The 16,127-nt window shown below is 36.6% G+C and overlaps 1 protein-coding gene across 2 annotated transcripts in view; it reads right to left on the bottom strand.

The window, feature by feature from the left end:
• Positions 1 to 140: 140 nt before the first annotated feature.
• parp14rs1 (poly(ADP-ribose) polymerase family member 14-related sequence 1) overlaps positions 141 to 16,127 on the bottom strand; it is a 24,250-nt gene continuing 8,263 nt past the window's right edge. The window contains exons 4-17 of one of the 2 annotated variants that reach the window (XM_051708373.1): positions 15,172 to 15,393; positions 14,825 to 15,052; positions 12,475 to 14,738; positions 6,179 to 6,412; positions 5,765 to 5,986; positions 5,584 to 5,662; positions 5,291 to 5,437; positions 4,735 to 4,797; positions 4,388 to 4,564; positions 3,076 to 3,279; positions 1,822 to 2,490; positions 1,444 to 1,589; positions 898 to 1,072; positions 141 to 770 (exon numbers count right to left, since the gene is read on the bottom strand). In XM_051708373.1, the coding sequence (XP_051564333.1) occupies positions 487 to 770; positions 898 to 1,072; positions 1,444 to 1,589; positions 1,822 to 2,490; positions 3,076 to 3,279; positions 4,388 to 4,564; positions 4,735 to 4,797; positions 5,291 to 5,437; positions 5,584 to 5,662; positions 5,765 to 5,986; positions 6,179 to 6,412; positions 12,475 to 14,738; positions 14,825 to 15,052; positions 15,172 to 15,393 (5,114 nt within the window). In that variant the 3' untranslated portion in view covers positions 141 to 486. The remainder of the gene's footprint in view (positions 771 to 897; positions 1,073 to 1,443; positions 1,590 to 1,821; positions 2,491 to 3,075; positions 3,280 to 4,387; positions 4,565 to 4,734; positions 4,798 to 5,290; positions 5,438 to 5,583; positions 5,663 to 5,764; positions 5,987 to 6,178; positions 6,413 to 12,474; positions 14,739 to 14,824; positions 15,053 to 15,171; positions 15,394 to 16,127) is intronic. The other variant, XM_051708374.1, reaches the window with a different exon arrangement.

The raw sequence follows: 16,127 nt of genomic DNA, 5'->3' as shown, positions 1-16,127 counted from the left end.
CCAGCCTCCATTTCTTTCTATAAATGTAGTCATTTCCTTATCTGGATGCCACAGGTATTTGCTTAATATTTGTATGTTGAGTGTGTGTCTAAATACAAGGGTGAAACAAAAAACAAACAAAAAAAGACAATAAAACTTTTTACGTTCTGAAGCTCTTTATTTGAGGTGCAGTTTGTATAAATTTGCTTGCACCCTGTCTTGTTTGAATATATCACATGAATTAACAATAAGACACAATTTTGTACACTTTACAGCTAAATATTTGACTGTAGAAATTCAGAAAACCAGAACAGTACATGTCTGTAGCCTAAACCATTCATTTATTCATTCATTCTATTTTAACATAATTCAAGCACTTTCACATTAAAATGATACAGTAAGACATACTATGGGAACTTATAGTGTCATTTTAAAATGTTCTGCATAATTCTATCAAATGTGTTGAAGCCCTCAGCTTGACTGTGTAATATGATTAAACTTTATTGACTAAGTGAAAGTGATTAAATATTCTGGATAAGCATTATCATCACGGAATACCACAAAAATAGTCGGAGCAGCAGGGTTGTCCACGACTGTGTCATACAGATCAAAGCCGGTGGTAGTTTTTGGAGGAGGGACAATCATCCCCCCAAGTCCTCTAGTAAAGTCTCCTGTAAGGACTCTGCAGAGGTACATATGCTTCTGTCCCTGAGCATTAGGCACTGAGTACGTGTTGCTGGCAGAATAGCTTGCATTAAGTGCAAAGTAAGTTCCATTTCCATATGCTGCAGCTGTAACAAACAACATTAATAGATGAACAACTATATCTATTTATCAAATGCAGTAGGATGATTTGGATGGCATTGGGTCTTTTGAACACTTAAGTAGTTATATTATTCTAGCAAATGCCGGATTTACCATTTTGTCCTGCATAGCTGCGATTAAAGCCACTCTTATTAATGTGTGTTAAGGTCTGTTCACTGGTTCCATGAAACAGTTTTTTCTCATTGTTTTGATGACCATTCTTTTGTTCCATGACACTTTTGTTATTTTGATAATTCTTCCACATACCAGGATTTTGTATTCGTTCAATCTATTATAGAAAACAACAGTTAAAACAAGGTAAGAATCAAATAAAGGACATAAATCTGATATTAAGTAGTCTCTGTGTTGTCATGTGTTTATTTCCTTGTCAAGTTACTAGCACATTTTCATTTAATTGTACTACATTAAATGTAAAATTAAAAGGAGTGGTGTTAAAGTGACACTATGCAAGTCAGTATTGAATAATGTTAAAAGTTATAGCTACATACACAAATCTTGCATTAAGGATTGTAGCCATAGCTAAAAGTTATTGTTCAGAAAACTTGCTAAAAAGACAGAAAGGCATTTAGTTTGTTAGGCAGTTCAACTCTTTCTAGGCCATGTGATATGAAAAAAATAACACCATAAAATGAAACACACCTTCACAACATTTTTGTTAGGACAAGAGGCCTTGAAGAGCCTCAATACATCTTTGTATTCAGAGCTTGTTGGTTGCAAGTTACACACTTTGTACAACTCTTTAGGCGCCATGGCATCCCAATTCTGTGGGATACTTTCAGTAGCTGCTGAAAAATAAATTCTAGTTAATAAATGTCAACTCTAAAAATGTTACACCAATTTTAAGTATAGTGCAGTAAGTCAGGTATCGGAACCCCAACAATATTAATTATAAACATCTTTATTTAAATAAAAAGGAATTGCGAAAGTATTGTTTAGGCTCAAATCCCAGGAAAATCACTCAAATCTTTTGTTCAATAATTATTTGTCTATCAATTAATGTTAATATGCAGCAAATACCTTTCAGTTTGTCAATGCGTCTTATATTCATCTGGTTGCCACCACTGGTGCTAACGGCAGGACCCTCAGGCAGTTTGATCTGGTAACTCTGGCCTTGTAAGGATATTTTGATGTCTGCAGCACCTCTACCAAGGGCCTGTTCCAACTCTAAGTTTGTACGTTGATCAAAACTCTTATATTGCCCACCCTGTTCATACTGCCAATCCACAAATTCACTTGTGTATTCCATATCTCTCTTCAGTATCTCTCCCTCTCTGGCTGATTTGAGCATGTCTTGGATATCTTGAACGGCGATGAGAACATCTCGGGTGAGACCTTCCACTGTGAGTGTGGCCTCTCCTGTGGTACCCTTTGAACCTTTAAGGGCTTTGTATTCCAGCCTTATAGTCACATCTAATGTGCTTTGCATATCCTTGATATGCTGTTGGTCTTTATCAGAGAAGCTAAGTATTGCTGTGTCAGTAATGGACTGAATTGTTTGTTCCTGAGAGAGCATATTCTCTATAAAATGCTTAGTTTTGTCCACTTCTTTTTGTGATGGTCCACAGATAGACAAACACAATGGATCTACTACTCTAATGCCTTCAATGACAAAGTCTTTGCCACCATGTTGCTTAATTTCTTTCTCCCAAGATCCAGTCAAGAAAGATTTAACACTAGCAGCATATGCTGTAAGAATACACAACATTGGAATAAAGAAACAAGTTTTTAAGTTACATTTCACATAAACCATTCTGTTTTACTCTTTTAGCAACATGATTTCGTGAGAAACTGGCGTGTTAGTTCCAAATTTTATTACACCTAATCCGAATTCCAGAAAATGTTCATGCTCCCGAAAACTGTCCATGTTGTGCCTCTGTCATCACATTCCTTTTTATATCTGGCTAGCGAGATACTTACTTTGCAAAGAAGTAAGAAATGAATGCCGTTTCGGTCTCAGTATTGTTAGAGTTAGGGTTTGATTTGGGTTAGGAGTACATTAGTCTAATTACAACTCAAAAGTTTAATTTGGATAATGGTTGCTCATGTCTTGTGTGCTGTGCAAAGGTGCACATGCGTTGAACTAGTTCCAGCTTAGACCACTGGGGTAGTTCAGAAATTCAGAAAGCAGAAAACGCAGCCAAAAAAATTAACCTGTCACCAATTTCACACGAGATCAGTCTGGTTATTGCGTGATTTTAAAGTCTATTTAAATAGTTAGATGTTCTATAAAATTTGGTTATTAGGCAGAAATGAAAGTGAAAAGAACCATACTTTTGATTTTTGACCAGGTACTCTCCTCTTGTTTGTGAGTGACTTCTCGATTCTGCATGCTTTTGTAGAATTCAGTGAGCATGGGGGCCTGGAAGACGACCATTCTGACCAGCTTGAGAGAGGACTGTGGCGTCTGTTTTACCATGTCCACCACAGCATCCATCATAGAATCTGCTACTTGACCCGGAGACATCCCTGCTTGTCCTAAAAAAATTCATGTGTTTTGTTACATTTTCATTTTTGCATTGACAACATACAGGTAGTGTAAAAATTTGGGATTCCAAAATTAATGTGTTAACTTGTGACCTTATTTTTTATCAGTAAATGTATATACCGTCATTATTCAGTAAGTGATAGAGAAAGACCTTTATAACCACAAATTTATTTAAAATGGTAGATGGAACTTTTATCAAAAGTAAAATCATTTGCACTCTTTGTATGGTGAAATTAATTATTTAATTGAATTATAATCTAAGCTTAACAAGTACATTATAAAATGTTATAAAATATCCCCTACAAGCAACACACTGTTTCTGGCATAAACATGAATCAGAAATAATTTTTCAAAAGTGGAAATTTAAGCACTAGATTAACAATAAATGGAAACTAATATAGTGTTTTTAAAAAGATTAATGTATGTTGTTCGTCTATAAGGCCATGTACTGTACATATACTGTACAGTATACACTCACTGAGCACTTTATTAGGTACACCTGTACATCTCCTTATTCATGTAATTATCTAATCAGCCAATCGTGTGGCAGCAGTGCAATGCATAAAATCACGCAGATACAGGTCAGTTAAGGTTCTCATCAACCATCAGAATGGAGAAAAAAAATTTATCTCAGTGATTTCGACCATGATATGATTGTTGGTGCCAGACGGGCTGGTTTGAGTATTTCTGTAGCTGCTGATCTCCTGGGATTTTCACATACAACAGTCTCTAGAGATTACTCCGAATGGTAATGGTAAAAAAAAAAAAAAAAAAAAAAAAGCTCTGCGGATGGAAATGCCTTGTTGATAAGAGAGGTCAACAGAGAATGGCCAGACTGGTTCAAGCTGACAGAAAGGCAACGGTAACTCAGATAACCACTCTGTACAATTGTAGTGAGCAGAATAGCATCTCAGAATGCACAACATACCGAACCTTGAGGCGTATGGGCTACAACAGTAGAAGATCACATCGGGCACTTTATTAGGACCATAGTGTTCCTAATAAAGTGATCAGTGAGTGTATGTAATGTTTTACAAGTAAATGAGCACTGTTGCTTTTCCTCTCATCTGTGCTTTTTGCTGTTGAGTTTGGCCTCACCTGTACCAATAGCTGGGAATGAGATGGAGGTGAACTTTTCCTTAGCACACATTTGCATAGCCTTTTTAGCCTGTTTTTGGATTAAGTTGCTATTGCTTTGTGCTGAAATGTGGATAATCTTTTTACATTGTAAATTTCCTGCTTGAGTCATTATCAGTCCTTTGTTAGGCTGGGCCCCTAAAAAAGCACATAAACCATATTTTTGAGACACCACCTATTATGTTCAGTGTGTTAAATTCCTCAGTTTCACTCATGAAAGTATTTTTCATTAATAAATAATTTTATTTAAGAATTTGTTAATTATTTAATTATTATCATATTATTTAAGAATTAAAAAGGTTTCTTACCAAGTTGCTGGCACTCAGCTTCTACATTTGGACCAGCCTTATCCAAAATAGCCTTTGAGACACCTAGGTTAAGATAAAAGTTTATTAACGTGTTTTATTTGGAACTCTCAACTTTGTTATTCCTATTTTATCAGATGATGCAGTCAAGCAATTCAATGCAACAGCATTTGAAAAGTCATGAGTTTAGATGTAGAGGAGTTAAAGGATTAGTTCAACCAACAATGAAAATTCTGTTGTCATTTACTCATATTCATGTTGTTCCAAACCCGTATCCGTTTCGTGGAACACAAAAAGAGATGTTAGACAGAATGTTAGAGACTAATGGCCTCAGTCATCATTCACTTTCAGTGTGTTGAAAAAGATGCAATAAGTGAATGGTGACTGCGGAGAACATTCTGCCTAACGCCTCCTTTAGTGTTCCAAGAAAAAAAGAAATAGTCATACAAGTTTGGAACAACATAAGGGTGAGTAAATGATGACAAAATTAAAAAATGTAGGTGAACTATCCCTCTAACAGTCTTCTACAAACTTAAAAAAAAAAAAAAGTAAACCATACCTGACTTCAGTGTGAACTCTTTATTGCTGGAGTTCACTATGACATCAGTTTTCTCTGCAGTGATATCACCTTGCAGAACCTGAAGTGTTGTTCCTCCCACTATAGTCTCATATATCCCAGATTTCACTGTGACCTTTGAGAAGGGCCCTGTGATTCATTATAAAATATAACATAACTAGTTGAACATGACAGAATGATAATTAGTTTTAATCAAGTATATACCACTCAATCAATTAAATATATGTTCATACAATCATAAAGATTAAGCCATTTAAAACAAGCTGTCAGTGCACCTGTGCTCTGCTGTTGCGTGGGGTTATTTGCTGAGGTATACTGGGGCATAAACCTTTTGTTGAATTCATCTGTAAATACCTTTTGAGTAATAAAATGTTATTGAAAATGTTTCAAAAATCAACAGAATCTTAAAGTTTGACCATATGTAGTTAAAAAAGGCTGACATCACACATCAGGTACCTGAATTGTTGCTGTGTCTTTGGGGTGAAGAGCAAATACTACTTCCTGCAAATGTTTTGAACTCCTTTTATTGCTAAACTTTAGGACTAGGTCCAGCATTGTGCAAACTACGAGTGCCTTTGGAAATCCCAGGTTTCCTGTGCCAATGGCAGAGAACACAATGGAGCTCTGCTCTCGCTTTTCTGCCTCATTCAAACACTTATCAATTATATCTTCCAGCATCTGCTCAAAGAGAAAATAAAGTTATTAAAAGTATCAGCCTTTTAAACACTGATCACTAAATAGATTCAAGTCAGTTTTATTTGACAAATAATTTACAGAATTTTCTCTAAGTTTGAGATAAAAAGGAAACTATTTTGTTAATAGACATTAATAGGCGTTACATTTCAGGTAAGAAATAATAAATGAAAATACCTTCATCTCTGAGCCTTGTCCCTGATTCCAGTGTGGTACAACTGCATGGAACACCAGTTGGTTTTTAAGGTTTGCACCTGTTGTTACAATGACTGCTCCATTATTTGGAGTTCCTGTGACTTGCTCATTGAGCAGAACCTGCAGCTGAGGTCCAGCTGCTTTTAGAAGGGCATTTGAAATAGCTCCAACACTTAGATTCAAGTTGCTGCTAAGAGTGTTCACAACCACATCCATCTGCACAAAAAGTAGCAGATATGTACACTTGATTGTTCCAAGTCAAACTGAATTGAGAATGTATATTATTTTTTACAAGGTGTCTCAACCATTTTACAACTTGGAATTAAAATAATAATTAAAAAAGGTTTTTGGACCCTTCAACTAACTCTCATGACAAAACGTCCCTAGGACAACTCTGCCTGCACCACCAAATCTGTATTTTAAAGGTCACTCAGGTGCCGTATAGAACTCATTTTAGAGCGTTCCATTACTTTAATCAAGGCTTAATTTTTTAAATGTTGTTTTATTTTTATATAAAAAATTAAATAAACATTCTGTCATAATTTACTCATTGCTTTATCATTTTATTTTTATTTTGTTTGCCGTGGGACACAAAGAGAGTTTTCAGAATGTTTAAGTTGTGGCTCAAAAAATGAGAAAAGCACCATAAAAATTATCATAAATGTTCTTGCTTCCAACTCTGTATTCTAGATTTTCCAATGCCATGTGAAGGCTTTGTGTGAGGAACAGATCCAAATGTAAGTCTTTATTCAATGATCATGGTCCCTGTCCGCCATAACACTAAAACCCTGTAGCTCAACTAATAGAATGTGGTACTAGCAACACCAAGATCATGGGTTCAATTCCCAGGGAACACACAAACTGAGCATCTGCCAAATGCATAAATACAAAAAAAGTGTTACCACAGCTTCAATGTAAGTGATGTCACATTCCACTGACTATTTTATGACTGATTTTGACATGCATACTTGTGTATCGTATATATGTATTTTTTTAATATACGTACATGTGATGTGACTGCCTTTACAGAGAGGAAAGTTTTCAGTGATTAAAACCTTCAGTTTCCTTCTGTTCCTCACACAGAGCTATTGTGTGACTTTGGAGGACTTTGAATGCAGCATGAGTTGTTTGGAATATTTTTATAGTGCTTTTTGTCATGTTTTTGGAGGAAATTATTGTGACTGTACTTTAATCTGCCTGTTACATCTTTTATATTGTTGAGATTTGGTTAAAGGGATAATTCTCCCAAAAATGAAAATTCTCTCATCATTTACTCACCCTCATGCCATCCTAGATGTGTATTCTTTCTTCAGCAGAACACAAATTAACATTTTTAGAAGAACATCTCAGCTCTGTAGGTCCTTACATTGCAAGTGAATGATGATCAGATGTTTGTAGCTTCAAAACTCACATGAAGAAACATAAAAGTAATCTATATGACTCCAGTGTTTTAATCTATATCTTCAGAAGTGATGTGATAGATGAGGGTGAGAAACAGATCAAAATTTAAGTCCTTTTATGTGGTGCCTATTTAGTTTCACTTTCACATCTGAAAGTGAAAGTGGAGATTTACGGTACAAAAAAGGGCTTACATTTTGATCCATTTCTCACCGACACCTATTATATCACTTCTGAAGATATGGATTTAACCAATGCGGTTATATGGATTACTTTTGTGTTTCTATTATGTGATTTTTGGAGCTACAAAGGTCTGATCACCATTCACTTGCATTGTAAGGACCCACAGAGCTGAAATATTCTTCTAAAAATCTTTGTTTGTGTTCTGCTGAAGAAAGAAAGCCATACACATCTGGGATGGCATGAGGGTGAGTAAATAATGAGATAATTTTCATTTTTGGGTGAGCTATCCCTTTAAGGAGGCAGGGTAGGATTAGGGGCTCAAAAATATCTATAGTATAGTGCAATGTAAATAATATTATTGTGATTAATTTACCCGTCTGTTAGATTTAGGGTTAGGGGTTGGGTTAGATATGATAATATAATGTTACTATACTAATCTGTTTATAAGGATAATAAAACATTGCGGTTAAACACACATGCTAATATCCGAAGATTGCCAAGCCTGTAACACAGGGGTGCTCATACTTCTATTGCATGAGATCTACCTGTCATGAGTGTTGTCACGATACCAACATTTAATTATTTGGTACGATACCAGTGAAACTTGATTCTCGATACCAAAACTAATTCTAATTATTTTGTTAATTAGGTAATAATTTTTTTTCTCAAGAAATTGTTCAAGACAACAGTAGGCCAAAAGTCAGTAATAAAATAAGAACAAAGAAAAAATAGCTGAAAACAGACATTACAGGGACAAGCACCAGCATGGCAACCATTGAACAACACTAAACATCTCACAGAGAAAGCACACTTTACATCATCCCAGCACAGATCTGAACCCATGACTTTCTGTTTTAGAGTTCAGTGTGCTCTACACTACACAGAGTTGCTAGTCAACAAGAGGACATACCGAACTTAGTGGAATTACAGCCGAGCACAGCTTTTACCATGATCACATTTATATTCATGTAACTTTCCAACAAAGAGGAAAATAAAAAATTGCTTGGGGTAAAGCCCAGCAACCATTCAGTAAACAGAATTCAAAATCTCTGATACAGCAAGCATTACCCCATATGCATAAGCATGGGGTACACATTGCATGAATTTGACATACAAAGCACCTAAAAAGTGACAGAAACAGAAAAGTTTCACAGGTGCTAAAGAGACATGCCAAGCTGAGAGAAAGCATGTTTTGAATAAAGTTTTTATTTTAAATGGTGTTGTGCTATGGCTGATATCAAACACAACAGAAAGAAAGAACAACTCTGTCATGATGTATTTTGCAATTACTCAAAGTTTTCCCAGATGCCCCAAGCTGGTCTCAAACCAGCAACATTTCAATCTCCACAGCACCCAGATATGGTGCATCTTACTGCTAGACCACATCACCTCAAAAAACATACCAAGCTGAGAGTCATCAGGTTTTTAAATAAAAATAAATATTCAAAATGGTGGAGTGTCGATATGGCTGATATCAAACACAGCAGAAAGAAAGAAACACGTATTTTGCAAATACTCAAAATTTCTCAAGTTGCCCCAAACTGGCAAACTTTTGTTCTCTAGAGAACAAAGGCATGGCACACAGACCACTGGGCCACAGGTGTTGAAGAGGTATACCAAGATGAGAGTCAGCATGTTTTAAATTTTAAAAGTATTCAAAAGGTGGAGTGCTGATATGGCTGATATCACACACAGCAGAAAGTAAAAACAGGTCTTGAGGCATTTTGCAATTACTCAAAGTTTTTCCAGTCATCCCAAGCTGGTCTCAAACCAGCAACCTTTCAAACGCCACAGCACACAGTTATAAAACACCATACCACTGGACTAAATTGCCACAAGTTTTACAGATGCTAAAGAAACATGCCAAGCTGAGAGTCAGAAAGTTTTGAATTAAAAAAGTATTCAAAATGGTGGAGAGCCAATATGGCTGATATCAAACACAGCAGAAAGAAAGAACAGACTGGTCATGTTTAGCTTTTAACTGATTAACATGCTAGCTGATTAGCATGTTAAACTAATGTTGCCTACGGATAGCATTGTGATCAAACAGCCTTACAAATGTGTTGGTTAGCATGCTAACCGATTAGCATGCTAAGCTATCATAGCATGCAGCATGATAGCATGCTAAACAGACCATGTTCTTTTGAACTACATGCAATGCTGTCTCCAAACTTCTCAATCCTTTCAAAAGATATCACTCCCTTATATATCTGAAGAACAACATGAAGACAAAGAAGAACAAGAAGTATACCTGGAAACAGAAATTATCTGTGATAAAACCTGCAACTATTCAGTAAACACAATATAAAGATCTCCAGTACAATATAACATCAACTATAACATTGGTCACCATAGGAATCAACCAATCAAACTATAAATCAGTGCTTTTACACACTGAGCCACTCAGTAGTCATGCCCACTGAGTGGAAAAGAGACTTCCTGAGGTTAGAGTCAGCACTGAAATGTAGGTTATCTTTTGAACTATAGGTGGTGGTGTCTCCGAACTGCTCAAATATCATCAGGACATGATATGGATGATGCACACTAGTTTTCTTTTAAATATGACAATGTATTAAAAAGATATATCATTTTTTAATAAATTTCAATATGGTGGAGGGACAGTATAGTTGTATTTGTATTTTAGGACATACAGTTCAAAAGTTAGGGGCAAAAATATTCATTTTTCACATCTTTTGATCCATAGATGGCTCTGTCGCTAAACTCTGCATGTACCCTCAGACCATGATCCTCATGAAGCATAACAAGTTTCGTTTCGATAGGACAAAGAGTTGCCGAGATACAGCATCAAATCCATTTTCACATCGACCTAGTTAACTTTGTGATGCTGTAACTTTTAAACAAAAGCGAAAATCAGAATTCTATACAGTAATTTCTGTGCGGCTCGGTTTGGAGATTATTTTTCTGGAGATTATTTAGTGGAGTCATTGATTGGGAAAATCATACCGTCGGTGCTTGACCCCTAATAATACAAACAGTTACAATAGGGGCTACAGCACTTTCAGTGCTTGGCCCCTAATAATTATAATACTAACGAAAACAACAGGTGCCACAGCACCTTCTGTGCTTGGCCCCTAATAATAATACTAACAAAAACAATAGGTGCCACAGCACCTTTGGTGCTTGGCCCTTAAAAATGAAGAAAACAGTGCTTAAAGTTTCTAACAGCAGTATCAAGTAGGCCTATTCATGTAAACATACAAAATTTAAAAAAGTAGGTCTAATGATAAAAACATAAAACTAAATAGATTATATGTCTTTATTGTATGTTTATATTACATTAATACTTTGTAAAGCTACTAAAGCTATCCAGCCAAGAGCAATGGTTTTCTCATTTCTTTTTTTTTTTTTTTGTTAGACAGTGGCAGGTCTATTAGGCTGCATGTGCACTGCAAGTCCAAATGCAGAGATACGATATTTTGATACCAATCTGCTTTTTTTTGGTACGTGTTTACATTTTCTTTAGACATAACTGTGTTTCTATTAATACCTCACCAAGACAGGCATTTTGAAGTGCATATGACCATCACACAGACAGGTATCCACATTACTTTGAGTGCTCTCACAGCACACAGAAAGAAGCCACCTATCAGTCAGACAGTGCGCAGGGGACAGATTTCCAAAACGTAGGATGGCAGAGGCAGAGTTTATATTCATGAAAAAAAAAAAAAAACGCTTCCTGACTGGTCAGAAGAACTATAACCAAACCCAACCCTACACATAAACCTATCTGAATGAGTCTTCCCCTGCAATCCTATGTTTTAAAGGTCCAGCAGGGGAGCCAAAATGAGAAAATAAATAGTGATCTTCAAGATTCTTGTTATTTGTCTAGATTCTCTCTACTCCCTTTCCTTTTGAACTGTTAATGAGATTGACCTGTGGTTGTCTTGTGATCGACTGGTCGATTGTGGCCCACGTAATGGGCACCCCTGCTGTCCACCTTTGCTGTTCGCCTGTTTTCAATTACCGGTCTCCAGTGTTTTCACCTGCATCAGTGTTTATTCTTACCGGGTAAAGTATTGTCAAAAAACATGTGGCTCTATAGCGCCGATACTTCACAGAGTCGAGATGACTGTTTTGTGTTTTTTTGTCAGTGCCTCATCTGAGTATGTTGATGACATGAAGTGATGGTCCGAGGTTAGTTACGTTGATATCATTAACTACTTTGAGTTGTTATGACAGCCAACAACTGCACAAGTTGAGCGTGAAATTCAGTTTTACTCCAAATAACACTTAAATGGTTGTTGTTCTCTGTCTGGATCGGTTGTTTCGGTTAGTTTTACGATTGCATCTCGAGACCAGAAACAGAAAAGGCTATTAGAATCATCATGGCGCCACCCAGTGGTTGCTCAGGAAAACAGTGGATAACGGAATCGTCCGAAATGAGGTGAGAATGGAATGACAGGTACGTTTTCACGATACTGGCAAACGTTGCTAAGTTGACACTTCACTAATGAGACTACCCTAGACCATTTATGAGCATTTGGAAGAAAGTAATCCTCAAGTCTTTCATATTTTAGGGGAAAACATTTTTCATAATATTTTGATAATTCAACTAGATGTAAGCCTGTCACTTATCACATCTAATTTCACAATATTTAAAAAAGCCTTTAGCAAAAAACTATCACAAATATTATTTTGTCATATGAATCAATGAACTCTGTTAATGTTAAACTTACTGTTGTGTCCTCAATGTTTCCTTTCAAAATGGAGATGGTTAAGCCTTCTTTTGTCTGAAAACTTTGCGATGCCCCTTGAGTGTGAACAGCACTTTGGCCTTGGCTTGAAGAGGAACTTGCTTGGTTTTGGTTTTGCTGCAGGCCTGGACCACCTCCGGTTGTCATGTTGTGACTAACTGCTGTGACCCCATACATTTTCTTCACTGCAGCTTCCAAAGCTCGAACTGTAATATCATTAGTGTCAACCAGGTGAATCCTACTTAGAACACTGTCCCCACCAAAAATATTGCAGAACTCTTTTATAGCTTTCACAATGGTATCTGCACAAAGGTCCAGAGGAAAGCCAAATCCAGCAGAGCTAATGGCTGGAATTGCCACTGATTGGCAGCTTTCTTGATCAGCCAGATTCAGACTCTTTTTTACAGTTTTCCTAAGGAGTGTTACTGCCTCCTGAGGTTTGGAAGAATTGTACTGTGGTCCTATTGCAAAGATGACATGTTTACATCTAAGCTGTCCTCCTGCATCAAAAAGAACAGCATCACCTGTCATCAACTGCCGACTTTTGACATACTTATTACAGTCATCCTGAAGTTTAGGGCCAGCAGCATCTGAGAGTGCCTTTGCTAAACCTTCATCCAGTAGGAGAGTCTCTTTACTTGCACCGACTACTGCATCCACTTGAAACGAACAAATGTCAGCTTTGTTTATGGCAATTTCCACCCCCTCTGGTGTTTTAAATTGATAAGTTGGCTTTGTATCTGATTTCATTAGGCCATGTGGGGTTTCATACTGATCTATTAATTGGATCAAACAACCCATATTTGTCTTGGCAAATGCAACACACATTGATTCTTTTTCCTTGAAAAACTTCTTTGCCCCTGGTTTATCTATTTTCATGGTGCAGTGTTGAATAGATTTAAGCATTGTGTCAAACATAGGCAAATATTGAGTGACATGATGGTATGGGCCACTGATCAGTATGGTGTCATCTTTAAAGTTCACACTGATTTTACCTTTTACCTCTTCTGACCAATCCTGCCTTTTGTGATCCTTGATGAATTTGACAACAGTCTTATGAGCCTTTAAGCTTTTCTCTGTTTGAGAGTTTTCCTTAACAAAATCACATAATTTTTTTTCAACATCCTTGATGGAATCTACAAAGCCAGAAACCACCACTTCATTAACAGTCGTCTGTACTGTAACCTCTGTGTCAGTGTTTCTTATGTAAGAGACCAGGTCTTGCCAATCTGATCTTTCCAGAACACTGGAATCTTCTACAGCAAAGCTCAGGTGACCTAGGTCTGCTGTCAGTTTTCTCTCAGCATCATTCAAGGCCTTCTTTGTTTTGCCAACCAGCAAAGCTCTCTTTCCCTCTACTACCAATGATACATCGATTCCATTTGTAAAAAACAAATCAGTGGACATTTTCTCTAGGTCCTTGTTATGCAGAAAATCTAAAACAGATTGGTGGAGTTCAACTGGTTGACGAATTAAATCGACAACATCCTGCAGTATCTCATTCTTTGTCTCCAGCACCTCGGTTTTTAGACCGTACAAAGTTAGATTTTGGCTGTGTGCATGGTATGTGAGCTCCAGTTCTGGAAATTTGTCACAAATTTGCTGCTTCAAACCACTGCAGAGAAAAAGTTTGTAAATGGAAGGAGACATTGCAATTTCATCCATCTCACTGCCCTTCTTCCTTTGTATTCTTTGGGTGATTCTCTCAACAATTCCTCTCAGAATACTCTCAATCTTGTTCACATCTTCTTTCAGGCCTGCTACAGCCATTGTTCCTTGATCCACATAGGGAACCAGTGTGACTGTCACTGCTGCAACTGCTTTGTGAATTTCAGATTCTATCTCAGTCCACGTGTCTTTCTGAATGTAGATTTCAGTGGATTTAAACTTAGACACTGACACTGAGAACTCAGTGGAGGCCTTTTCTCTCCAAGTCTGAATGAGTTTTCTTGTCTGCCCACCTTGCTGAAGTAGGGATGGCAAAGGTTTGATCGTCACCGCTGAAGACTGAAAATCCAGATCGCAAAAATAACTAGACATAGCTTGGTTGATCAGATCCATAGAATTTTGGTTTTCTTTTAAATGGTGCCATACAGTCTCATCAATATTTTCTGTAAATGCTTTTGGAAGAGTTAGTATGGGTCTGTCTTTTCCATAAAGGGCTGTTTGTAATGTTTCATAGTATGGCAGTACTCTGAATGGATGCTTTTTAATGTGATGTTGCTCTTTGATGACCGAATGCACATCTGAAAAAGCAAACATTTTATATTATATTTAGTTGTGGAGGATGAATTAACCCAATTTCTTAAATATAACTACTTTGTTTATGTACCTTTGGGATTTTTAAAAGTCATAATTGCTGATTGTCCCTCTTCAAATATTACCACATCATCCTCTACTTCCCCAAATTTTTCAAAATAGAGCAGGAGGTAGTCAGAGTTCGTATGCGAAGGTAAACCTTCTGCTTTCACCTTTGAAGTAGTCTCAAGCAATCTGACATTCATGTTTTTCTTCTTAATCATTGCATTGCTTGTGCAGGACTTAACAAAGTTTGCTGTATCTGTGAAATAAAATTACATGAAAAATGGTTTGAGTTTTTTTTGCAAGTACATCTGAAAAGTAAATCCTGTTGGGACAAGTAGTAACTTTGAGATGAACAAAACACAACCTCTGACTTACCCATATTATCAGAGAATGTCACCACAGCACAGTGGCTCTCTGGTATTATTTCAATACTGAAGTCCTTTGACTCAGAATGTCCCTTCAGCACATTTTCCACCAGCATTACCAGAAACTCTTGGCTATTGTTTTGAATGTTTTCAATTACAGCTGATCTACAGGTTGTATCTTCTTTCTCCTCAGTTGGCTCAACCTCTTCTTCTACCTCACTCTTCAGTTCACCTGAATGTAAAACATAATTGACTTTGAAAACTCTTTTAACAGGGCTTGTATCATCTGTGTCCAAAATCTATTTCATGCTATGTTCATTTGATTTGTCACTTCGGATCGATTTAAGATGTATGCTTGAGTATCATCCTCTGTTTGTGCTATATATACACTGCATGCACAAAGTCTGTGTAAAATACTAATTGATAAATTCGTGGATGTTTTGTTCTACAACATATAGTAAATGACACACTTTCATACCTCAAATGCGACTTCTGAAGCCATACTGAATTGCATCCTTAAAAAAAAAAAAAAATCACACGGTGGCTAAAAAATTACATTTGAGGTATAAAAGTGTGTAATGTATGTTGTACAACAAATGTCCACGTATTGTCAAGTAATGTTCACCACAGACCTTATTTTACTCATAAGTTGAAAAAAACCCATTATTGTCATGTTTATTTTGTTGATTCATGTTTTTCACGTCTTTTATTTTGAAAAGTTTAGTTCCTGTTTCATGTCATGTGGTTCCCTTGTCATGTGATTTCATGTTTCCCTGCAGGTTCATGTGTCTTGTTTTCACTGTTTCATTGTCTTGTTATCTTATCAATTCTGTCTGTTCATTGGTCATTTTTGTCATGTGTTCTCCCATGTCTAGTATTTAAGCCCTCATGTTTTCCATTGTCCCTTGTCAAGGTAGCTTGACAAGACTGGTTTTCATGCACAGAAAACAACGCTGGAGTTGGCCA

This window comes from Myxocyprinus asiaticus, chromosome 10 (assembly GCF_019703515.2).
Source record: "Myxocyprinus asiaticus isolate MX2 ecotype Aquarium Trade chromosome 10, UBuf_Myxa_2, whole genome shotgun sequence".
Classification (NCBI taxonomy): domain Eukaryota; kingdom Metazoa; phylum Chordata; class Actinopteri; order Cypriniformes; family Catostomidae; genus Myxocyprinus; species Myxocyprinus asiaticus.
Note: the sequence above shows the minus strand (reverse complement) of the source record. Positions and strands in the feature narration are given on the sequence as shown.